Source organism: Zophobas morio, unplaced genomic scaffold (assembly GCF_036711695.1).
Source record: "Zophobas morio isolate AGI-343-1 ecotype UQ-CSIRO unplaced genomic scaffold, CSIRO_AGI_Zmor_V1 ptg000058l, whole genome shotgun sequence".
NCBI classification, from domain to species: domain Eukaryota; kingdom Metazoa; phylum Arthropoda; class Insecta; order Coleoptera; family Tenebrionidae; genus Zophobas; species Zophobas morio.
The window spans coordinates 1,341,594-1,368,675 of NW_026972163.1; the positions used below are offsets into that span (position 1 = coordinate 1,341,594).

Sequence of the window (27,082 nt, forward strand, 5' to 3'; positions counted from 1 at the left end):
CCATATACTTACGATAAACATTTATTATTGATTCAAATTTCAACTAAACCGCTTATGAATATAAAATAAAGACATCGTAGTAGCAATCATCACTTTCAACATTACTGTGGTAGTTGACTTGTTATGTATTCCGTTCGATATAGTTTCAACTTCAAATGCTTCTGTGCGTGGGTGTTTCCACTGAATCCTATGGTAAGGGTGCTGGACGTAATGACCGGTGGTCAGTTATACCGATACGGTCGTTACAAACAGTAGTAACATGGGTTGTGCCAGTAGCAGTCCACTTGTGGAAAGTGGAAAAAACTTTGTGGATACTGCCAAAGATCAGGCAGGTGAAGTGGTGTCGAAGGGTGAAAAAACAATACACGGTAAGAGTACACAGTGTTATATTTTGTTCGTCTTGAAAACTGTACTTTAATTCATTGTCAAGATTTTTTCTGTTTCTATACAATACACGTACACCACGTTTCAATCAATGAAAAATGATTAATTATACATGCGGACTGTTCACAGCAATAATTTCAATGAATTATTTTACTGCAACAAACGGGTGACAACCAGCTATTATAAAATGTATTTCTATGAATTTACTATTAGGTTGATATAAAAACAACCACAGTAATTTCAAGCAAGGCAGTTATTTAAAAATTCTATATTTGTTACTTACGACATGATGATAACGCATTTAGTAATTAATATTTTTTTTATAGAACACATTTCAAAATAACAAATAAACCTTGACTATAAAAGTTACGTTGTCTACATGATTTATTACAGAATTATAATTAACCTTGAGTAGGTACTCTTCCAAACATTTGTAAAGTTTCAGTCTAAAAAAATTTAACCTCACTGACATTTATTTCTCTATACGTGGTTCTATACTTTAGGTAATAACAAGAGTGTGTGTTACAAATGCCGCAACAAATAATATTTAGATTGTAAGTATGTAAGTAAAATTTAGAATTAAAAACATTTGCATTGAAAGTAACTATTAAGTTATTTACAGAGAAATTGTTTTGCCTCTGAAACATAATAAAATAAGTTAATAAGTATATACCATAATAAGAAAAAACATTTTTTTAAATGAATTGTTTGATACAAATATAAAAATACTCATTTTTAATATGTAGACTGTATATAGTTGCCATAATGTAATGGTATTCTTAGAATTTCAAGGCTATCAGATAAGTCTTTTCTAACATAATCAATAAAGTTAATCTGTTCACATAAAACTTTTTTAGAATATCCTATATAAGCACCAAAAAATTAAAGCGTATTACTAATGTAAAACCAATACAGTTTATCAGGGGTATATCTAAACAAGCATTTTTTATTAATTTTTTGAGATGATGTCACTAAGTAATGGACTTTAAAATAAACTTTTGTTAATATTTTATGACACGTACTATCTGAAATAAACAATAAATTTTGACCATCGAATACTCATTTTTTTACAATCGAGAAACGAGCTACATGTTGAAAGTAAACACAAATGAAAATGATTCTATTAAACATATCCTTGACCTATCTATCGCTGACCAAAAAATGTAAACAAATATGCTCTATTTTGAAAACCGTGTTTGTATGCATTAAACATATTATTTATTATATAAATACAATTATTTACCCAAAACTTTAAAAGACAAATCAAGTGAATTTCGTTCATACATTTATATTAGCTTTTCAAAGAAGAAGAATCCAAACCATATTAGAACTCTCACACTTTCAAAGTTTTTTTTTCTTATTAATCATAGTATTGCAGAAGTTTAGCCCTAAGCATCGAACACAGGTAATTTTTTTTTAACTTTGGAGTATTTACATTTTTTGTCAGGTAAATACATGTACCTGACATGAAAAAAAGGACTTTATTAAAAACAACTCATTATTAAATAATTCACCAAATTACGCTCGAATTATTCATGAATGCATTTATTGCATATTTAAATATGAATTTCGCTTTATGTCAATAACTAAATGAATACAAAAATTACAAAAACTTGTTTTGTCTGTGTCACTTCACAATGGACAAAATTAACCTTATAAATAAAATAAAATTTACGAGTAGCAAATGTGTTCAAAGAACGAAAGTTTATAATAAATAGAAAACGCCTTGACGTAGTTACTTTCAATAAATTCGATTAATTTCTGTTTACATTTGGCGAGAACAGACATTGTTTACAATTAAAACACAATTACTGTTCTATATTTGAAGCAGTTTATTCATTTTTAGTTCTTTTAACCTTAAACTTTACGGGAGAAGTACTTGCGTGCTGTTAAAGGTTTGCAGAATTCATTTAAATGTACAATTAGTGTCCAAAGTGTCTAAAGTTCATTTAAATTACAAATGATGTGTTATTTTATAACTAGTCTGCCGCTATAAATAAAAAACACAAAATGCGTCTTCAGACTCATAAATCTATACTGTCGTGGTATGAGTTAATATACATATTAGACTAATTAATTTTTACTTTGTTACTCGTAAATATATTATTTTATAATAATTTCTTAAAAGTCAGACTTTTTTAGTCTACGACGGTCATTCACATGCAAACAAAATAGAAATATTTCATATTTCCAATATTATCTACACTAATTCAACTCTTTGTACCATGGAGTTTGAAATTTTCACAGTTTCAAACCCTGCAATAATACAAATCTGCATAGCGTGCCACGAAATCTAGTGTGAAATGTTTGTCAACGAATAATGCAGCTTATTAGATGCTAATTTATGGCACCACACCAAAATTAAATAGTGGGACTTTGTTGTATTCAGCTGGCACGCTTTGTCTTATACAGGGCCGACTTATTTTTAGCGATAGTAGTTTAAGATGATTTTTGTTTTGTTTTCGTTGGTACACTATACATATACAGGCTTTGCTCCCATACCGAAATTTTAAAGTATCTTAGAACAGATAGATACGTTTCATGAGAATTTACTTTAAAGCCTGAAAAGCATAATTCTTATCTAAAAAATCAAATTCTATACCCTCTCAACTACACATTTCGTATATACTTTCTCAGTTACTAGAGCTGGAAGTTTGGAAAGTTTCCTAGACAAAAATAAATGCGATTTTAAATTTATGGAAACCAAATTTCGCAACTGGCATGAAATATTCGAAAAGTTATAAAAGATAAATAGTTTCTATTAAACATTGATAGTAAAAATTACATGTCATCATCATGATTTATTTACCTTGTTTTTGTTGATTTTATGTCATGTCAAATTTAGGTAGTTGGCTAAATTTGCTTAAAATTTGGAAAAACCACTTCAAAACTTTTCTGGTAAGACAAAAAATCTGTTAGAAACGTTTCCGTTTGTAAATTTTTCGGGCAACACTCAGTAACACTATTAGTTTTTGTATTTGTCCTTATACTTACAACGGTCTTTTACAATTCTAGATAATCTACCTTCCTAGAAACCATTCATTTTTCTCACTAATTCGTCCATTTTCTAGACGACACAAAACTCAGGCTAACAGGTATCTTAAAAATGTGAATATGTGAACATACATATTTTGTTACATATTTCTCTTTGCAGCTTTTACTTCATGAGCGTAAGCTAAGGAAGTGTTGTAACTAATTCATCGGACGATCATTCCCATCAACAATAGGATGGTGTAATTTGGAAAATTTACATTAGTAAATATTATTTAAATTTTATAAAATAAGATACTCCTGCACATATGGTTTATGAATTCGTATTAAGTTGTATTCTAGACATTCAGATTTTTGAAAAAAAAAATTATATTATAACATTTTGTAAGTACTTAGTTTAAAACTACAAAACCGGATGCGCTGAAATCTTGCAAACGTTTTAAGGTTATCATAAGCATGGTAAATCGTTAATGAAAGATTTCCATTTATCAATTTAATTTTGAAATTACAAAACCGAATGTTCTGAAATTTCGCAAACGTTTGAAGGTCATAGGAAGCATGATACATCGTTAATCAAAATTTATTCATTTATGGCCTCCCCAAAAAATGATGACGTCATTTTGCAATTCTGCTGAAAAAATGTTCTTTAAATTTTATAAAATAACTTGCTCTTGTATATGTGAGTTATGAATCTGTGTGGAGATTTTACTCTTGGCATCCAAATTTTTGGGAAAAAACGAAAATTGTCTAACATTTTACAATTTAACTTTGAAATTGCAAAAACCGAATGCTGTGAAATCTTGCACATAATTTATAGGTGTTTTTGGGAAAAAAAACTGAGTGTGGTTAATTAATTCATCAGTCCTCTCTTCTGCATTGAAGAGACAAAACAAAAAAAAAAAATCTTTTAACCGCTCGTGATTGGGATCTGAACATACTAATAGTCGAAGGACCGGTTGCATAAACGCAAATCAAATTTAATCTCTGATTGTTATTATCATAGTTACAATTGTTCTTAATCACAGATTAAATTTGATTTGCGTTTATGCAACCAGCCCTAAGTCTTTCGAAGGAATTGAAGTCAAGTATAATAATAAATATAAGGAGAAATTGAAAATATCTACATTTTTACCGTTGGTTATTTGTTTTAAATAAATTTTATATTGTCCACACTTGCCATCTTAGAAATGTGCACCCCGCTGGGCAGGAACTGTGGGGGTGCTAATTATGTCACTAGTTTTTACTTTATAGAGGTTATAAAACGAACATCCCAAAGGCAAATTTTATAAGTTTTTTAAAGAAACAGGACTTGTATGACTATACTTGTGGGGCGAGGAAAGTTCCTTCGACCAATGTTTTTTCTCATAATAAAAATATCATAATACTTACCTTGCTATAGAAATCAAAATTATTCATGGTACCGCTCAAACTATATTGGATATCATCCTGCAGATGACGTTAGTACAGATAACATGTTAACAATAAAGGTGTCCATTGGTTTACGTAAACAGAATAAATTAAACCAGTCTTTAAATGTAATCATCACGAAAGTAATTATGTGAATAAATCATATATGTATGTGTTTTGTGATAATGGTTTCGTAAAAACACGTTTCATGCCAAGTACAACGTTTTAGAATATTAACGGGTAGTTTTGTGAAATAAAAAACTTGATAAAAGAGAGATTATGGCTTATTAGTATACAAAATCGTAGTTGATTGAGAATCTGTAGACAATCAGCTTCATAATAAATTATTTTTTAAGAATGTATATAGAAGATCTAGTTGCAGATCATTGTATGTACCCGAATCTTCTTAAAAGGTGAAAATGGTGTATTCTTCCAGCAGTAACTCCATAGATTTTAAATTTCGGAAGCTTAAAATGGTTTCCTGAATTCATTTCTAGAAATTGACAGTAAAGTGAACTCATTTTAGATCGTAGGAAACCACATTCAAACTAGTGGATTTCAAGATAGACCCAAGACATCTTAAAAATCCGGTAAATACCTACTACGTCATATTTTTTTTTTAAGTAATTAGCAGACAACATATTGAAAGTAATACTTATAATGACATCAGCAGTAGAAATAACAGAAAAGGAAACCTAAAACAGATCCCTTGGAACCCTAGAATATTAATAACTGTTTATATCTATACACATGATAATGTCTCGTAACTCAGATATCATAAATATGGCTTCATTAACTTTAGGCAATCTTCAGAGAAGTCGATATTAACAAGTTTACTAGTAAGATGTACAAGTTTAACAAAAAAAAAAAAAACTTTGACAAATCCATTTAAACTATATTTATCTACATAATAATATCAAAACTGTCAAATACAAATCCAGTAAAAGAATTGGTTGCCCAGATCCTGCTACGAGCGGTGAAATGAATCGGTAGTTCTTAATTACACACATTTACACAGCAAACACATACAACTTACGTAACTTGATTGCTAAGGTACAAACATCATTTTGGCGGCTTAAGTAAGTACGTATATATATAAAGTTACTTTTTGTAAATTAAAATTTTGACAACTGTGATTCTTTTATTAACATTTAGCGTAAGTGTACGATTGTCTAAAAAGTTAAGATTTCGCCGGTACTGGGTTCAATTTTTTTTGTGCCTATGACTGAACTAGACCAACTTGACGTTTTAATGTAGTAATATCTCTTCCACTGTCCACTAGCGACGTTAAGATATGTGTCTATTAATAGATTTACTGCTTGTGAGTTACTCTCAAAAGTTGCTGGTTAAGTTCTTGTTCTTTTGAGAGTATATTTCGGTAAAGTTGAGTCTCAGATAGCTTTTAAAGAGCTCCCGAGAAGTTACTATCGCGTCCATTTTATAAGTAATTACATTTAGAAGTGATTTTTTTATTCCATGTAACATGTCCAAGCAAAAACTTTCAACTCACATTACTTAAATTCTTATACCCTATAAATTAAAATAAAGATATGTGTGGACTGTCAAAGTACAGATAAAGGAGGACACCTGTGTTTCAAGTGAGTTTTTCGGTCAGAAAATTTTGTAATGACGTCATCAACATTTTATCAAGGACACACATCAATTTGAATAATAATAATACTACTAACAATAGTAATCTATACTCACATTTTCGGGAAAATAGAGTAAACCGTTCATGATTTGATAAAAAAAGAAAACAATTTTTTAATTCATTAATTCTTTTGTGTCACTCTGTATAAGAAGTAATATTGTCCAGTGATAAACTACAAGTAAAGAGTCATAATATTTTGCATATTTTACATGGGATTTATTCGGCAAAATTTTGAGAATAGATAAACGTATAAATTTTGATTATCGATTTACCATGCTCATGACAACTTTAGAATGTCTACAAGATTTCAGAACAACGCCATCGGTTTCGCGTTTCAAAGTTAGATTGTAAAATGTTGTTAAACAATTTTGACTTTTTTCTAGAAATCTTAATGCCTAGTGCAAATCTCAACACGGATTCATAAACAACAAGTGGAGGACAAGTTATTTTTTAAACTTTAAATATCATTTACTGTTGTAAATTTCGAAGATGACTTCATCCTATTGTTGGTAGGGATGATCAGACAAATTTTGATTAGCGTTTTACTGTTTAGACAATATTCCTAACATACATATAAATTTTGACAACAATTGGTTCAATAGTTTCGGAGATTATCTGCCTGATAAAAATCGACACAGACAGACGAAAAACCACCGATAGATAGAGAGACGGACCGATGAGACGGAAACGCAAGACCTACTTTTTCGTATTCTAGGGTTCATGAAACTTCAAGAAAACTTGAAAGTAGCGATTTGTAACTTACGCTAGGAAAGTTATAATCTATACCATACAAACAACAAAATTTTAGCAAAGGAAAGCCGCAATCAGCGCATGCAGAAATCTGAAAGAAATAGAATAAATTATGGGTATTACCTTATTAGTATTAGTAATCAGTGATTAATAATTACAGACTCCCTTCACCTAAAATCTTGTTGTTGGTACAGCACAATATCCTTACACATCATAACATCCAATGAAAAGATATAAACCATTAATTTTCAGTATTTGTGGCCGCAATGAAATACTTAAGTGAAAAACGAGTGCTCATTCAGACAAAGAATTTCGATTTGTAGAGAAACAGAACTTTTCTTTTGTAAGCCAAAAGCAATGGTGGAAACCGCGTTCCGAAATTTCTATAAATAAGTGATAAATTGATTTTTGAAGATACATGGTGAAAAATTTCACCGAGATTTTAAAAAGAATGATGACGGTAAACTGTTTAAAAAACTTGCTTGTATTATATAGAGAAAGTAGTGGACAAGTTATATTTAAAATTTCATAACAATAAGTCTGTTAATAATGTAGATACTAGGTACATCCTGAAAATATAGTGACTGGTCGTAACAATATCGTGTAAATGTTAAAACGTTAACCAAAATTTGTAGCCTCATCAACAAAATTGATGAGGCTACAAATTCTTCTGTACTCGCAGTTTATGAAACTGCCTTAAATTTTATCACGATTAGTTAATAAAAATTTGTTGTGCAATATTTTCCACGTGTTTCATGTAGTCGATATTTCGTTGGTGTATAAAACGCCTCATGGTTTAGGTGATTAAATGGCGGATTGTCCGACTTGAAGTTGTCATTTATAAGAACTCTTACTATGACACAATCGGAATTATACCTATAAGACATATTACATAATTCACTACATAGGTCATATCCTCTGTACAAGAAAAGCACAAGTCGCTAGCTCGTGAGCTATTGTCTTTGCGTTTTATTTGTAAGATTATTCACTCTCTGAAAGATTAGCCACATTCTCCCAGAGTTGCTCTTATAAGTGTGTTTATTTGATAGGAAACCTTACTAGGAGAGTATTTCCAAATTGAGAAAATTGATATTTCACAAAAAATCCTCCATGCAAAACCGCCTAGGAGATGAGCGTAGATATGCTTAAAAACATAGATTTTTTATACATATTTAGCTATAGGTATAGTCTTCTCCCGTGATGATGAAAGATCGATGTTATCTATTTGGGTTTCAGAAACTTATGTACTTATTATTTAGGTAAAGTTCAGAATCAATTTAAAAATTTTGCTCTTTCACTATCCTGCTTCAGATTTATCAATGATGTTATACGGTGGTGGGCCGTGAGTATAAAACTGAGTTTCCAGGACTAGAGATGCTGTCATTCTGCCAACATCCTGAAACGAAGAAAAGTGCAATTTGGTTTTTATTATTTATCTCCGTAACCGTGAGTTTGACAAAGAATGTCTAAAGGGAATTTTTGTAGACGGTGCAATTATCAGTAAGTCTTATTAATAACTTTTTCGCAAAGCATTAACAATAAAAAAGTTATGGGCAGAAAAATATGGAAAATTAGGGGATGAAAAACTTTGAACCAGCAATTACAAAAACTTTTCATCTTTTCAACGATCTGCCGAATTTTTGTCAAAATCACCGTACTTTTCAAGATGGTGACGGAATGACAGTGGCGCCAATCCCGAAAACTCAGGTTTAGACTTATGACCAACCCCCTTAAGAAACCAAAAAAAAAAATCGCTGCATACCCAAAATGAACGGTCTCATGCCCAACCGAATGTACTAATAATAACACAGTCGAACAATTTTACAAAAAATTCTTGTTACAAGCATTCTGAAAGGTTATTTTGTGCTGAATAACTATCTAATAAGACATTATGCCTACGTCGTCAAAAAACATTTTTTTTGGAGATTGTTCATAGGTAGTTCTATTGCATAATGGGAATAAATATCTAGTACTGCCGACTGCGCCCTCCATGCAAACTGCAGAAACATATGACAATATTCAACACTTGTTAAACTGTATTAACGACAAAAAGTTTGAGTGCAATTTGATAGACGATTTAAAAATTGTAGCTTTAGTAACTGGCTTCCAATCTGGATATACCAAGCATATGTGCTTCTTATGCAAGTGAAATACAAGAGAGAAAGCATTTCAACATCTGAAAACAATATTTCTTAAGCTTTCTGCTGCTAACATAAACCAAGGTAAAAACTAAAAGATTACAGTGAATTTCAGTTTTCATATTATGTACGTTTTCTATATTTAGGAATTTTCATTGGGCCTGAAATTTGAATGAAGGATCAAATGTTCTACGCCTATTTGAATGATACGGAAAAATTTACTTGGGAATCAATTAGCTTAGTGATCAGTGAATTTTTAGGAAACAAACGTTCCACAAATTATGTCTCATTTAACTTTCTTTGCTCATAATCTTTTCATCGAGAAATCAAGAAAGTCGAAGAAAAATTTAAGAGAAAGACCCAAGTATCCATTCTTTCCGACACCTGAGGCTTTTATAAAGAGTTAGATCTTTCTACATATTCTAGGCAGGTTAGCTAATTGTAGACGTAATTAAATATCTGTTGACAGAAATCTGTGGAACAATTTTTTAGTGTTTCTTGCGCGTTTTTCTATGTAAAATTAGAATTCACGTCATTTTTCTAATTGTTCACCGGACGACAATAAAAATTTGAATACACATTTTTTTTTAAGGACATGGGTATATTATCTCTTTTAAGAGTTGTTCAGCACAAAATTACCTTTCCGACCATGTTTAGAAAATATATGTAACAGAAACACTGTTCTACTGTGATAATTGAGAAACGGCAGCGCCGCGACGCTCACGCCACTGTTTTATATTATTTGTTGTTATTCATTGTAACCATGGAAATGTTATTTCCAATTATCAGATTTTAGTTCAATCTCTTTTAAATACATATCTTTTTCTAGTGTTGCTATACTTTTATTACATACAATTTACATTTTCGTTTGGAAAAAAAAATGTATCGTATATCGTATATCATTGGAAACATTGCTTTTCATCTTTTTTTCTTGTTTGTCTAATAGGTTGCGCACAAAAAGAAAGAACAAATTTGGAATTAAGCGACATTCGAACTTGTGACATTCTAACTAAGCCGTCAAGGATTATTCGTGTTTTTGCCTTCCCATGATTATATTGTACCGTTACAGAATAATATAGTCAGTATCAAGTTTATCTATAAAAAGTCGGTACAAAAAAATCTTGTGTATCATTCACCCAGAACATCGTTGTTCGAATACTCGTTTTTCGCAAACCCTAGTTTCTGGCCTTGTGATGCAAATAACTATGATCGTGTTACAGCTCGGTTTTCCGTTTCCTGCCATTTGTCAGTCAGTTTCTCTGTTTGTGTGGTGGCGATTATATTAGGCAGATAATTTCCGAAACTACTAGATTCATTAATGTGAAATTTTAGGTGCACGTTAAGTAGTTATGTCGTACAGATTGTAAAATACTAATAACAATCTGTTTGTTTATATATATCAAAAATGTAATCAATCACCCTTCTTCTAAATCTTGCTAAGTCTAAGTGTATCGATATTTTTAACTTATGAATATGGCTCATTGAAAAAAAAAATACAGTTTCTTTTAAAACTTACACGAGCCAAAGCACCTTTAGGGCCTATACACGTGCAGCAACTTCATCTAATTCATAAAATGTCTTTATCCATCCCTAATAATAAAATGATAATTACCTCACTCATTTTAAACAAGTAGATAAAATGCCCTAAAATTCACTGATGAGCTTAGTGTTTGCTCCTACGAATGTATTCTTTGATTTCCACCGTTGTTTGAATAACAAGAATTGGTTTTCGTACTTGTCTTAGATTTTGTAGATAACGAGTCATTACTTTTGCCTCAACCAGTACAACCTTTAGTAAAAAAACATCACCCATATCTGTTTTGAAAAACTTTAATTTTTCAAATTTTGCAGCTAACGGGTGTACAAAAAAAATGTTTTTAGAGCAGACGGTGAGAATTCAATTGTCGACGGTGTTTTACTTTCTGAGTGTAAGCTAAAGAAGTAACGGGTGTTCAATTAAAAAATCACTCAGGGTAAGCGTTGGAATATCATTTGACAGAAACGGCATGTCTATTCTTATAACATATAACATACAACAGGTTATGTGTCTGCCAAATGGATGTTATAAGAGCAGATATGCCGTTTGTGTGAAATGAAACTCCAACGCCTACTTTGAGTGAGTTTTCAATTGAACACCCGTTATAATAATAGAGTCCATCAGGCGACTTGCCACATTAATTTTTCTCGATGCTGTATGACCCCTAGAATACGAAAAAAGTGGTCTCCCGTTTCCGTTTGTCTGTCGTTTGCGTCACTTTGTATGAGAGAGATAATTTCCGACACTACTGGACCGATTGTCGTCAAATTTTGTATGTATATTAGGAATATTGTGTAGATGGTAAAACGATAACCAACATTTGTCTAATCATCTTCACCAACAACGGGATAACGCCATTTCCAAAAGTGACAATAGTAAATGTTTTTTAAACTTTATAGAATATGTACACATGTGCGTTTTACAGCATATTACGACATCTCAAAATTTTGCCGAATAAATCCACTCTGAAACATAACATATTATCTATAGGTTGTTAATATTTTTAAGAATTACTTATACAGAATGACTCAAAAAAATTAATGAGGAAATTTATTTTATTGATAAAATTAAAAACGATTCACCTCGAAATTTGAGTAAACAGTACTGTTATTATTAGTATTGCATGCACCTATTGAAATTGATGTACTTATCTGTCCTCGATAAAGTGTTGATGATGTCACCACAAAATTTTTTTATGGAAAAACTCACTTGAAATTACGAACAGCATGCGTCTTTACCTATATTTTAGCAGTCATTTTTCAGAGACGAGGGAAATTCTATCTAAATAACTTTAGCCCAGTTTTTTAGGGCGTAGAAAGAGTCACATCCAAAACAGATGGTTATTGAATATAACATTTAACATCAAAATAAGTTTAGGTTAGCAAACATTTTTTGATATTTGTTTAACAACATTATTACATAAATTATCTGCTGGCCGACACCTTCTGGCCAACATAAGGAATACAATCTTCCAGTCTTTGAAAAACTTTGGTTGGCTAGCACAGCTTCAAAAGTTCATTTATTTTTAAAAACGCAAGTAATAAGTATTTTGTGTTGATAAATTACTTTTAAAGTAAAAAACTAAATGCAAGTAATCAAAATCACAATGGTTATTATAAGGATCACTTCATTACAACAGTTCTCTGAGGCAAATTTTTGTAAAGTAAAGGAAAACGTAAAAATACGTCACTGATGGATTGAAATTTTTTGTAACAACAATAATAAAATAATCAATAGTTTTTTGCATTTTTCCTGAAAAAAAATTGTACATTTATCGTTGTATTTCATTAAAATTAAAAGATTAACGTAATTTACGCAAAAATTATGAAAAATCAAACGAAATTACTCTATTTGATGAGTATTTGGGATCATTTTGGACCACTTCATATTTTACTTTTCGTTACTTTTAATGCTGTTATAAATAAACGAAAAATAGATAATTCCACTACCTCCTCCAAATATATAATTTTTCTCGTGGACAATATTCAACTTTACGTGCACAATACATAATAATAATTATTATTTAAGAGTATCAAACAAAATTTATTGCTAATTAAGTACTATGGATATTGACTCATTGGTTCTATAGTTATGCCTATAAAATTAATCGAATTTGTGCTAATTTGTAAAACTTTCGAGCAAACGTTTAAATGTTTCTTAAATGAAACAAATTCTTGTACATTCACGTAGGATAAAAAGTAATTAATATTCCGCATACGGCATTATCTAAACAGAATTCATTATTTTTTAATCCTTCTCATAAAAAGACGTTATCTTCAGAATATACACGTATTCCACATTCATTTAGACATGCTATTTAATCATAATATTTTGAGTCATTGACCTCGACGATTTTTTATTTATATTTTTATTTACAGTGTTGTACAAAGTTTCATAATGTACATTATTTTAAGCACTAGTGATTTTTTTTGACAAAGTACAACTTTAGTAGTAGTAGTAGTAGTAATTTTTGAAAAAAAAATCTCTTTTGTAAAAGTGTCATAAACAGGGTAACGAAAAAATCAACATAATTTTTGAATAAGAATGTAGTTATGAAAGAACGTTTCTTAGAAATATACTTACTGTATCGTCTAAATGATCAAATGTATACATAATACATTGGGTACTATCAGCATAATATTCCTGTTAAAACAGTCAAGATAATAATGCATATCCTATAGATATTCTAGAAATTCAGTTACATGAAATATTTTCTATTTTTGCAAAAGCAATAGTTTATTATTATTTGGTTGATAGAACGAAGATTCAATTACTGTATTTGAGCATTTGAGATGATTTTGGACCACTTTATATTTTATTTTTCATTATTTTTTAAGCCCATTGGTATAAAAAATAATAATAAAAATATCGAGATCGTCCTCAAGCAAGTAAAACTTTAAAAATGCTGGTTTGACTTTAAGTTTGCATTTGCATTTTTAATTTCAAAATAAATTAGATAATGTTTAATAGTACTAATTCGAACACGAATTTTGAAAAATGGGTGAAATATGTGGAAGAGACTAACGATCTGTAACGAAAATTTACAGTCAGCGAGTTGTAATCCCATACCTACGTTGTTGAAAGATAGTTAACTGTCCATTTTAAAACCAATCTTATCTTTATTAGTCAACAACTATAACTGAAAGAGATAAAACTGCATTACATATTTTAATCTTCCTTAGAACTCGCATAGTATATTATGCACAAGCTCACGAAAGAGTTGACCTCACAATATAAAACGTTGACAATGATAAATTTCGTAAAAATTGCCACAAATTTAAAAATCCTTGATTACGTCAGCTTATTACATGCAAATGAAATGTAAAAGAAACAGAAAATCACGGATAGCAGAAGAATTTGGAATTTTTGAATTTTAAACAGTTTATTATTTGGAAAAAATATTTTACTTCGTGAATTCATAAAGATATGTAATTAAATTGTTTTTTTTATTATTATGATTATATCGGAAGATAAGGGGTCAATGTCGTTGCTTTAATATATTGCTTTTCCTTCATTATTTTTCCTTGACAGTCAGAAGTGATTGCGTGTGTTGGGTACTGGAGACTATAAAATTAGCGTGAGCACGCCACCCCGTATCAGATCAAACAATGAAAAAATGTTAACATTGTATAGACTGCAGCTTCAAGATTTTGAAAATCGATTAAAAAATATATTGAGCTACGTATAAACAATTTTTGTAGACCACGAGTATAATAATTATGAAACTACAATATTGAATATTTAATAATATTTCCTATAAATAAATAAAAATATATAGTAATTTAGTTACATCGAATTGGTAATGAGTAAAAGAGGGTAAACGATTATTATGTATTATGTTGTAATTTTTTGTAGAACAAAGTAACTTTATGATAATGTTGCAATTCTTAAAATTAAAATTAAAATATTTACCTTTACAAACAGTTACTCAATAATAAACTTAAATAATTAAAGAAGACGTTGTTACAAGCATTCTGCCTCGAGGGTGAGGAAAGTTCTGTCTAAATAACTTCTGACTCGCTATGACGTCGCCCACATAACTCGAATTATTTTAATTTGCATTATCTTAAAATGTACAATACTGAATAAAATATTTTTTTCTCGCTTCAGATGTGGGAGACAAAATATCTACAGAAATGGACCATGTTAAAGGTGCAATGAAATCAGCTTTAAATACTGCAGAAAATAGCATAGGTTCAGTTATGGGCAAAGCAAGCAACAACGTGAATTCTACTACGTCTGATTTGAAAGAGGCTGTGAACAATATGGAAGAGGAAGCAGAAGAAGTAGCAAATGCAGTATCAGATTCTGCGACAGAAGCAATTTCTGAAGCTGAAACGGTATTAGCATCTGAAGCCGAAAGTACAAAAGAAATGCTGTCATCTAAAACATCGGAAGTTTTCGAAAAAATAGATTCGACTAAAAAAGAAATGGAGGAAAAGGCTAAAGAAATGGGTGAAAATGTAGAAAATGCTCTAGAAATAGAGGACATGGAGCAACATTTTGACGTGTTGGGGGACAGTGTGAACAGTGTAGAAAAAAAAGTCGAAGAAATTGTAACAAAACTCCCTACTCCGGCAACATCACCGGTTAAGGAGCCACAGAAGGAGGAGTAAGTGGTCTGATGTGAGTGTTACGCGAAGTCATGCTAAAATTTGCTCTAGAGAAATGTCTAATTCTAGAGTAAATTGCATGAGTATTACATGAGAACTGTACATAGAAAGAGTTTACATTTAGAGTAATCAAAAATTTTCTATTTTAAACTACTTACAATTTAAAAAATAAATATTATATACTTAATAGCATTTCTTTTATTATTCCAGTTACATTGTTATAGAGGCTAGCTGTTTCTAAACAATAGGGGTTCTTTGAATTAGTTTTAAAAATAGAATACATTCGTATTTCAAATTCATTCTCATAATAAACAACGCACTCAGAGACAGGTGGTAAAAATTGACTTTTTTATTATGGAAATCTGAAGGTAAATTCGATACATAAAAACTGCGTAAGTAGCAATTTATTAGCTAAAGTAGAACAGAATTTGCATATTCGTAGAAATTTTCCTTGCTTCACATTATTACTGCTTCTGTAGATTTCGTGACTGATAAAAATTTTCTACAGATATTTAAACCGAATTTTACATTTGCATGAAAATTGGCGACACATAAATTTGGACAATCACTTTCTTTAACCTGGTCATTGCCTTCATTAATGTAATCTAATTTCACATAACATGAAACGCGATAAGCTCAACAAAGATCATTCGTATACATACTTGATAAATGGAAAGCAGGTTCACAGTTTATGTGTTCTTAGAATTCCACTAAATTTAGGTACAACAATTACGTTACGTAAAATTTTCTTTTACCAAAAATCAGATGAAATATTCTAAAACGACAACTAATAACACGAAGTACAACAACAATAAACATCTGTAAAACAATGCAATCTAAATATCTTTAAAATCTGTACCAGGTAAGTCAAAACTAAAAAATTATTTTAATTCATTTCTTAAAAACCATTTAAAATCTGGAGACCGACCGCTTTAAGGTGATAGAATAACAGCATGAAATGAATTTCATTTTTCTATTGTTTTCTCAACATCATAATCGAAAAACATGTAATGAAAATCTCTTATGTTTCACAAGTACATAATCTGTTCAGGGCGACTTCAATGGCATTCAGTGTAAATCTTGGGTTTGTTAATTCGTACGATTGTAGTTAAAAGTAACGTGGAAGGAAAGTATTTTAGTGCTTTAATCATTCTCAGTTGCCTGACTTTTTTTGTTTTGCCCGATCACAAAAAGAAAGAAAGATTTAGTGAAAATTTTTGAAATGACGTCAGTACAAAATATTACTTAGGTCATGTATTAATTTTTACGCATTTCGTGTGTAAGTACTAAGTGTATAAGAAAATATTACTGAAGCAGTAACGCATATCGAAATTTGTTCGTTAATAAAAGTTTGTTTAATAATTTTTTTGAGATAAAATGTTGGGAATGAGGATGATAAAAGACAAACGGACGCACCGACGGAAAGACGAAATCAACATTTTCATGTTCTATAATCTGTAAAGCATTTGGACCTTTAACGAAATAATGCAATAAACTACATGTATTTTAATTTTTTGGAAGATATATAGGTACACCACTTGCTTAAAAAATACTCGGGTATGAAAAAGCCTAACAACAGTAAATTACGTCGAAAGTTTTGTGTTTAGAAAAGCAGAGAATATGAAATTCATTTGAAAGTACTGTCATTCTAGATCTCCAGATGAATAAATGGTTAACTGTATGCAAAGTGCATTGAAAGTTCACCACACAAAATACAATCTAATACAATATGGTCCACATTTTTTACAATTTGTATACGTAAAGTTAAAAATAAGGGAGTTTTTAAACTATATGTGAACCATGTCACACCGCACACTTTAAATGGCAACTACATCCTAATAGATTAATTTTTTATACGAGAAATATAGTCACAGCGATAATAATCAACAAAGTACACCTAAACTTTCAAAAGAGTTAGTATCGTAGTTTTAGAGACATACAGGCATTTTCATATCCTACCTTGACTACCACACAACTAAATAACATGTAACACTGTAATAACAGGCAATGACATTTTTTATTAAAAAAAAAAAACAAGAATAAAAACACAGAAGCAGTTTTTTATAAGTATTTGTAGTTTCTTATTTAACATACATTGCGTGGCATACTTACTATGTCAGCAAGTAGCGGTACATTGAAATTCACACAAAACATAACACGAGTGCAGGCATCGACTTAACTTAAAAACTATTACAAACATTTAAACAATCATACTTAATACATTTTGAGCACGTAGGTTATCGCCAACTGCAATGTGACGTACTGAGAAAGCTTGTAACTCACTTTGCAAACTGCATGGTAGGACTTTGTTTCTAACACTTTGCACATTGTACTAACAATATATTATTATTATTACTTATACAAAGTTTTAAACAAGTAGTAGTTTGCTTCAAACTTTTACTAAATTTTTAAAATATAAAAAGTTATCAATGTTATCAGCAAAAAAAATTATCACCGATAACAAAAAGCTTATGTAAAAACACGTAGGCTCATTTATATTAACATTTTAAATTTCATGTGTCAAATATCTACAGAGTTGCAAGTCACAATCTTCTTAAAACGAGTTTATGATCCGAACAGCAATGATTATTATCAGAGAGCGGATTCTTGCGGGTAAAGCTAGTTTTTCGTTTAAATTCACGCATATCCAACACATAACATAGGTACAAAATGCGAAGGAAAATTTGTATAGAACGATAATTGTTACTTAAACTTCAATCTAACCCTCATTAAATACAACGAGGACGCTAGTTTATAATCTTGAAGGTTACCCTCAGTAGTCCGGTCTCCGATGATTATATAGTGTTTTATATTCATTGACTGCTAAACCCACGTGAATTTAAAATTAATTGCTACGTCTGTGCAGTAGCGACTGAATGCCTTCTACTTCTGCCGTTATAACAACTAGTAGTTTCTATGAATAATCTAACTTCAGCCAAGTAAAATTAAAATGTAATACTACAAAAAATATCATCACATGCACACGTAATATAAAAAGCTTGGTAAGTATGGCATTGCGAATAAACAAAGGAAATGTGACGAATGCTGCTTTTCTACTAAAGCTAAATCAGATGTCTAAAAAAATGAAACTATTTTTTTAAAAGGATCTGCGCCACAACTTAGTTGACAAATATATTTATATTGAACTAGTACAAATATTGGATGGTAGCCAGTCACTAACTTAGTTAAAATTTGACTTGTGTTTAGTATTGTTGCAACAATCCTGGTGAGAATAGAAACACATAGTGATCGCATTACTTAAACAGAACACAAATTTCAGGATCAGATTATATCAGAATCACCAGAGCTCCCTCTACAACATAACAGAACAATCCTAGACGCAGTAATTATGGTGCTCTATTGTTAGATATAACCTAGTCAAAAAACTGGGCATTAGGAAAAAGTTTTTCTTCTTGGCCGAAAGTTTTTCATCCCATTCCACATCATCTAGAACAATTCAGTCGTCGTCAACATTGGCATCGTTCGTTCATCAACATCCATTTGTGAAAATCTGTGTTCATGTAATGCAGGAATTAATAACAAATGATTTTATCTTACATTTTAGGCCGCCTCCGACATTCTGGGAAGCTGCAGCAGACGCTATACTAGAACAAACATCATTTAGTGCATCAGTGGATAAACAGGAGAGTGAAATAGACAACGAAATCTCTTCTACAGATAATGTGATAGAATTTAACGAAGAAGGCAGTCCTGATACAGGTGAAGACAACGTAGCGAAAACGAATAATAATGAATTCTTACACAACGATGCCATTACGAAAGCAAATGAGAAAGGTTGTTGATTTTTTAAGATGGAAATGACTGCAAAAATCAATATTTTTTTAAAGAATTTTTGACAAATGAATAACTAAATTATAATTATTAGCAGTTTACTAAAAGTATAAAAACAAATATATAAAAACCTTGGAAAAGCTTATTAGATAAAATTTATTTATCTCTGACTTTTTGGTCATATGTCGATATTGATATATTTTAATGTCCTTTACAAACATTTGCGAACTTAGCTGTTCCGAATATCCATGGTGGTTAAAAAAAAATCAAGTGCGATTAGTTGGCTTGTTACACATTATATCAGAACATGTACAAGAGTCGTAATAAAGTTAATGTGTAGTCTAGCAGCGTTGAATAATACTAAAGATTTTATAATGTTAGTTGTGGTTACCCTACTGATAACATTAGCAATGTTAATTAGGTATAATTTCATTTACTGATGTTCTTTTATAAAGGTTTCAATTTTTAAATCGTTACTTGAGTCATCGGGCAATGACTCAAGGGATTTTTCTGACTTACATTACAAACATTTTCAGCAACATATTGCATACACTTTTATCAACGCTTTATCTATATACATTTTACTATGTATTAAAGTTTTCCAAAACCGTTAAATTATTTTACATAAAATTATTCTTTCTCCTTTTTATTGAACTAACAAAATAGTTATTGTAAATCTTGTTGTTTCAGTCAGTCTTCATTCTCATATTACTACAGAAACTAGGGTTTATTGACTACTTAATATAGAATAATAACAAATTATCTACTGTATCAATTATACTGCATATCAACATAAAGTTAATGACACAACAAATTGTGAAAACACTCTATAGATTTATATTAATATGTTTTCAATCTCCTTAGTGCGTCAACGACTTTAATCTAATTTAAAACCGGCAACAAATATATTGAAACTATAAATGCACAACGATGTTTTAGTTTTATTGAGCTACTTACTTAAGTTGTTACTACTACGAAGAGCTAAAGTTTCATTGCCGTTACTGTTTTAACACTGCCTAAGCTTTAAGAAAAATGTTTACTTTTTTATTTACAGCTCCTTGATTGCCATTTAGCTTTACATGTCTGCACAGAAATTATATAATCAGCAACAACTTCTAGTTATGTTAATGACGTTATATTATGGAGTATATATTTTATAAAAACAGGATCTAACAAGAGCAAATTCATTGTGTGTGTGAGTTTTTGTTTTAATTTTTGGGTATGATGACAATAATGTTTAAAATTCTGTTGACTGTAAAAATAAAGTAGTAATAAATAAAATATATATGTACTAACAGTTAATAATTCAACTTATTTACTTAGCTTTTATTAAAAAAACAATCCATATACTATTTGTAGACAAAAGCTATCCAACTTAAAAGAAGTGAACCCATTTCATTGAAACGTTGGTGAAATATAAGTCAATGATTATTTTTCTACGAATGTCTACAGGTTGGTATTATCATTCATTAATACGTTATGGATACGTATGTGATAATCTATATACAGATATTAATTCCGCAAAGAGGCTACAAAATTGGATGCACATATCTTACATGAGGTATATTTCCAAAGTGGTCTGCACGTATTTAATTATTAAGGTAAACGACAATTTTCGAAACATAACGTGATAATCTACTATATTTAATCTACTATACACACTGGTATTTATACATTTTATTTAGCATAGTCAGGTTAGAATATTGATTGAAAATAAATTTTAATATTTGTATGATTTTTCTATATGTTTAATTAACTAATGGCAACACGGTCGCTAATACATTGCTAATGGATATTCCATACAGATTGCTAAAAATATGCATACATCTAAATAATATTATCAGAATTCAATGAAATTTGGTATGCAGGTATAAGTACATATTTAAACTCTATCCTCTAAAATGTTCAAATTTCCATCAATATTTGTTTTGGAAATACAAGGTCAACTTAATTTTTTTTTAATAATACGAGGGGTCAAGTTTAATAATTAAAAAAATCTGCATTCAGAGATGTAACACATGCCTTTCTTTATTTGCACTAAAAAATAAAAAAAAAACACCAAATTTCAATGAGTTGTGATCAACCGTTCTGGAAATATTTAGCCCTATCCATACTTTTTAGCAACCCTGTATATGCTATCAATGGTGAAAATATAATATTATAAAATTTTATGGGTAAAACTTTTTTTTTAAAACCGTATGTGTAAACTGAGAAGAAAGCTAAAAAAGCAACTCACTGGAAATGCATAGTTCAAGTGAGATTTAATGATATTTTGAGATGGCTTTTTTTCTTTTTGAGGCGAATTGATACATTTTGGAAGACAGAGTAATCTGTTCCGCAGGACAGCAAAGTTACTGTGACAAACAGACAAATGACAAGCAATGTAGATCGCTAAGAAAACATGAAAATAGACTTTATTATGTATATTTTTGTTGCTTAGCCTGTGAACTTTCCAGATTTATATAGCCATGAGCATTTCTTCAACCCAGGATCTATAAGAAGAAAGGAAACCATCAAGCTAACACCATATAGATAGGAACACAGAGCTTCACGCTCAGAGGTCAGTCAGAGCTTTTTACGAATGTATAAACAAAGGTGTACCACCTAAAACTGAAAACCAGAGATCTGGATCAAAGTATATACTGCTTGATACATCTGAAAATTAACATTTTCAAAAATTTCTCCAAACGGAACGGACGTAATGCGCCTAAACTGAAGAATAAAGGTCGTGATGTTAAGAGTATTGAGACGCCAATCAGTTATGATATAACTAGGGCACCAAAAATTGACAGGAAACTGGGATACCTAGGCGAAAGAGATGAAACGGTGTTTGGGTGTGTTGAATCTGAAAGCGTAGCAGGGTGTTGCCAAAAGACTGGGATTGGTTAGAAAAGGTTGTATAAAGGGGATAGCGAGGGCGGGAAGTAACAAAAGTTTGGCTATTGGATTCTTAGAACGTAAGGTAAAAAAAAATTCAGCAACGTCGAAGCTCTTGTGTACGAATGTTGTGTTTAATTTAATTGGTCGAGCGATATCGTCTTTAGAATGTAGAAGATCGAGGATCCATTGTTAACTGCTGATTTTGAAAGGAGATCCACACGTTCATTGTAGCAGATTCCGACTTAGAAGCTGGAAAGTTAAAGTTACGTCCAGATGAGCTCTAGATTGTAGATTAGTATTATAACTAGTGCGTTGGAAGGATTGTGATCCATCGCTGTAAATAAAAGGGTATTTGAACTCCACCTTTATTGAATATCGTTACGAAACTTCACGGTACCAGTATTTTTCGTAGTGGAAGAGCAAAGTAGCACTTTGGTTTTTATCAAGTCAAGACTCAAGGTTTTCCGACAATGAAAAAATAATTTCTAACTTCAAAACTACTTACATAACCAATTATTTTTTGTATGGTCACCTAATAGTTATTTACATTACAAGCTGCGTAAGGAAACTTTTTTGTCGAGGTGGATTTGACGGGCCGAGGCAACGCCGAGGCCCGGCAAACCTCCGAGACTTAAGAAAGGAGTTACGCAGCGTGTATTGTATTACGTTTTTTCTGCTACCGACACCAGTAACACTAAAAAGTAATAATTCTAGTAACTAAAAAATATTTAAGAAATTATCAGGAACTCATTGAACGTATTCATTTCCGTAGCAACAAGATAAAAAAATTTGTTTACAAGTGAAGTTTTCTAATAAAAAGTAGTTGTTCAAAGTGAAAAATGAGTGATTCAAGTCATTTACAGGCTATAGAAGAAGCTGCCAATATTGCTTGCGCATGTCTGTTACCTGAAAAATCGAAATTCCGTTATAATGAAACTTACAACGCATTTTCAATTTGGTATACATCACGAAACATTCAAGATGTTAATGAAACCGTAATGTTTGGTTATTTTAAGGAAAGATCCGAAGCCCGCAAGTCTCCTAGCAGTTTATGGTGTGAATATTCAATGCTGAAATTAACGTCGTGTCAGTTCTTCTGTTTGTTACCTCAATTATATAAGAAAATGTTGGAAGCTCATGCAGTTGATGAAAATGTGACAGTTACTAATTTTGAAATAACTTCAAATAATAATCCTTTAATAAATATTACTGAGTGTAGTGTTACAGTTAATATTAATAAATAATTATAAAAGAAACTATTGCTGTAAAATGAAATTATTGACATTTCTCTGACATTCTACTACTTTCATTACTTTTTTGTCCTGGCAGCGTAAGTAACACTTACGCCCTTAGTAACCTACTTACGGAGCTAGCAACGAGGTTGCCCTATTTACTTCACTTACGCTTACATCAGTGTCACTGGAGCAATAAGATTCATTTACGCTATCGGTAGCAGAAAAAAAACATTATGTGTACCTCAAAAAAGAACTTTTTCCAGCTCATGATTTGTAGGCCTCGGCTACGCCTCGGTCCCAAACTCCAGATCGTCCGAAAAAGTTCTTCTTAACTATTATGTTGTTTATATGTATTCTGTAACAAACTTAGTTCTAATACATAAATTACCCATGGCGAAAATTTAGGTAATATTTATTTGCCAAAATTGTAAGATGACGTCATCATTTGGGATGGGGGTTAAAAGGGATAAATTTTTATTAACAATTTACTATGGCTAAGATCACTTTACAACGTTTGCAAGATTTCAGAGCATTCGGTTTTGCAGTTTCAAAGTTAAATTGCGAAGTGTTTATTCAATTTTGATTTTTTTTTTTTGCAAAAATCTAAGATAAAAATTCAACATGGATTCATAAACCACCTGAACATTTTTGAAGGTGACGTCATTCCATTGTTTGTGGGGATGATTATACAATTATATTATAAATCATATCAGAGACCCAATATTGTTGGTCAAGCTAGTATTAGAGCAAGTTATAAGAAACAGCAAAATTACAAAAGACAAGGAACACTACACAGAAAAATTGGTCTAATATTGATCCTTACAAGTTATAAGCCTAAGGTAAGCAAATTAATGTTAGTCTGATGTAGCAGAGAAATGTCGTGTTGTGAATCATTGGGTTCCATTATCATTTTTGTCACAAATACTGCGTACTTTTTAAATAACTTGGACTAATCAGTGAGTGGGAATAGCTACTTCCCGGACAAGAGCCACGCCAGACGCTGTGTTACACCTGCCATCACTGGTGTCACCTCTTCTTGATACGTTTTTTTATACGTTTTATACCAATAAACGTTTAGACAATGTTACTTTGCTTATCTTAGGCTTACAAGAATAAGTATTCGAATACCAGACAACCATTGAAATATGCTGTATTGATGAGACCTAAAGAGGTCGAAACTGTAGTCTATAGATTTTCATTGCGTTGTCTAAATGTTTATTGGTATAAAACGCATTAATAGTTGGGCGTATCTTTTATTTTCACTATATATAAATGACTGGCAACGCCAATTCAGAGTCGATAGCTGATGGTAAAATTGAAATAATTGACGTTATCTTAAATCGTGAAATAATAAAAAAACAGAATTCATTTATAACAATTTAAAGAATATTTAACGAAAGAAGAAATTAAAAAAACACTAAAACCCGTAACTGATAAACTTGATAATATTACTGAATTTACACAACAAATTCTTAGTACAAAAAATGTTTTAGCAGTCGAGGAAGACAAAAGTAATTCAAATAATGCAGATCTAAGCATTTCGGATCATTTGTTACAATTACCAATATCTAAAAAGGTAGAATCTGGATCGCCTTCACCTTCATCAAAAATAAAATCACCTTCAGCGTCTTTGACCGCATACCTCAATAAGTTTAGAACCAGATAAAAATTTAAATTTTGATATTATTGAAAAATAATTTAAACTAGATTAACCTTCACATTTATTATTATACATTAGTAGCATGCGCTATTTAAAAATATCTTGCTCTTTCGGTGGAAAGGGAGAAGAATGAGAATTTTCCTTCATTTTAAAGAAAAGAAGAAAGAATGTTAAAATAACAAGTGGTCAGAAGGTGCCCATATAACACCTTCCCTTTTTACGAAGGACTGAATATAAATACCCGGCTACCCGCTTCAGCAAGAAACGAGCTATCGGGAAAACAAAACGTGAACTGATAAGACTGACGCCTATCGGGTACACCAAAATGCGAAGAAAATCATTAAATTTCTTGTTATAAAATGGTACAGATATCACAAACCTGGTGTTAGAACAACGGTATGTGACGGTAAAGTGATTTGCTTAAATTTTCAAAATTAAATCGTTAAAAAACACACGTAAATCGAAATTTACTCTGAGTGAAATACCACACACATTCGAACTTTTACAAGGTCGACGTAATCCCTTTTGATAGCTAAAATGTTGATTTTTTTGAAGAGCTAGATCTATTTCTCTGATCCAAATTAATTTAGATGGGTTTGAGAAATTGTTTATGATTCCTGTGATAATGATTTTGTTTGGCTTTTCTTATTTGCATTTTAAATGTTTTATCTCTATAAGTTCTGGATAGGTACATACGACGTAAGATAGTTCTTTTAAGTCATTACCTAACTTAAATACTTCTTGGGTGAGTCATCTTTTAGTATTTTTACAAGCTACAAGTTTAGTGTTTTTAGTATAACAACATTAATTTAACATACCAGGTAAAGATAAGGTATTTAAAAATTCTTTGTTCGCTAGAGTTCTGGATGACCTGGCTTTTAAATATTGCTAGGGATCTGTAACAATTCTTTTGGAATAGTTAATGTTATCTTCAATTTGTTTATAATTATTACTAGCTTATATTTTTAAAATATGACGGAATGATCACTCAGATTTACATTTCCTACGGATCCTATTGCTTTATTCACTAGGTAATGTGTGTAATATTTTTATTTGTAATTATTCTTGTTGGTTTACCACTATTAATTTTTAAATTAGAACTGTTAATTAGATCTATAAATAGTCGTTTGTCGTTAGTGTAAAATTAGTCAGATAGTTAATCTTAAAATCACCATACAAAATGATATGGTTAAAGTTATTAAAACTAAAGTTAAGCAAATTAGTGCTAGTTGCTTTATAAATAATTTAATATAACCTTGGGGTGGCCTATATAAACAAATTATGGCACAAATGGTGCATTGTTGTGAGTAACAATAATATTAGAAATTTTAATTTGCATTTTAATACAAGAATTGGAAGCTAAAATGTATATGTTACTTTGAGCTGTGCCGATGTTGTCAGGGATACACCAATGCTCGTTAACGCTAACGCACATGAAATATACATAAGTATATGGGGTTTATCTGCAATTGTAAATATTTCAATTGCATTGATTTTATTAAGAATCGACTGTATATTTACACTAAGTACTTTAATATATTTATAATGATAGATTTGTACACACTGTTGGTTATAGGGTCTTTTTATGAGGAGACCCGTCAATTTTGTGAGGTGTCAAAACTTCCTTGTCTCTATTTCGAAAAAATCTAAATTATTTTACTGTAATATCAGCTCGTCAGTACTCAGGATTCTAAACTATTTTACGTAGGTCCTCATCATAATCTATGCTCACACTATATGCTATATTTATATACCTTTGCTGTTGAATTTTATTACTTCAAATGCGCGAGTTGGTGATTTTTTACTTTCTGAGCGTAAGTGTTGTAATCGAGTCCATCGCTACTTTAACGTTTTCTCGACGTTTCATTATCCCTACAATATGTAAAAAATAGATCTCCCGTTTCTGTCTGTCTGTTTGTCTGTCTATCTGCTTGCCGTTTGTCCGTGTTTTAATTATATAGATAATCTCGGAAACTACTAGATCCATTGTTGTAAAATTTTGTAAGCTTATTAGGAATATCATGTCGATGATAAACCGCTAACC

At 30.8% G+C, this 27,082-nt stretch overlaps 1 protein-coding gene and 1 long non-coding RNA gene across 2 annotated transcripts; both read left to right on the plus strand.

Annotated features, from left to right (window-relative positions):
* Window positions 1-150: 150 nt before the first annotated feature.
* On the plus strand, window positions 151-19,935 carry LOC135143258 (regulation of nuclear pre-mRNA domain-containing protein 2-like). The gene is made up of 3 exons (XM_064075134.1): window positions 151-368; window positions 14,969-15,470; window positions 19,037-19,935. Exons 1-3 carry the CDS (start codon window positions 260-262, stop codon window positions 19,272-19,274), a joined length of 849 nt encoding a protein of 282 aa, XP_063931204.1. The 5' UTR covers window positions 151-259; the 3' UTR covers window positions 19,275-19,935.
* Window positions 19,936-22,691: 2,756 nt separating this feature from the next.
* On the plus strand, window positions 22,692-23,399 carry LOC135143370 (uncharacterized). The gene is made up of 2 exons (XR_010282771.1): window positions 22,692-23,101; window positions 23,160-23,399. It is a non-coding gene; the product is annotated as an uncharacterized LOC135143370 (long non-coding RNA).
* Window positions 23,400-27,082: the final 3,683 nt, after the last annotated feature.

Bases quoted from the DNA above. Each gene is read 5' to 3' on its own strand.
- LOC135143258 (XM_064075134.1), top strand. From the start codon at position 260: ATGGGTTGTGCCAGTAGCAGTCCACTTGTGGAAAGTGGAAAAAACTTT. The intron at 369-14,968 runs GTAAGAGTACAC...TTCTCGCTTCAG, and splicing joins GGGTGAAAAAACAATACACG to ATGTGGGAGACAAAATATCT. The intron at 15,471-19,036 runs GTAAGTGGTCTG...CTTACATTTTAG, and splicing joins AAGGAGCCACAGAAGGAGGA to GCCGCCTCCGACATTCTGGG.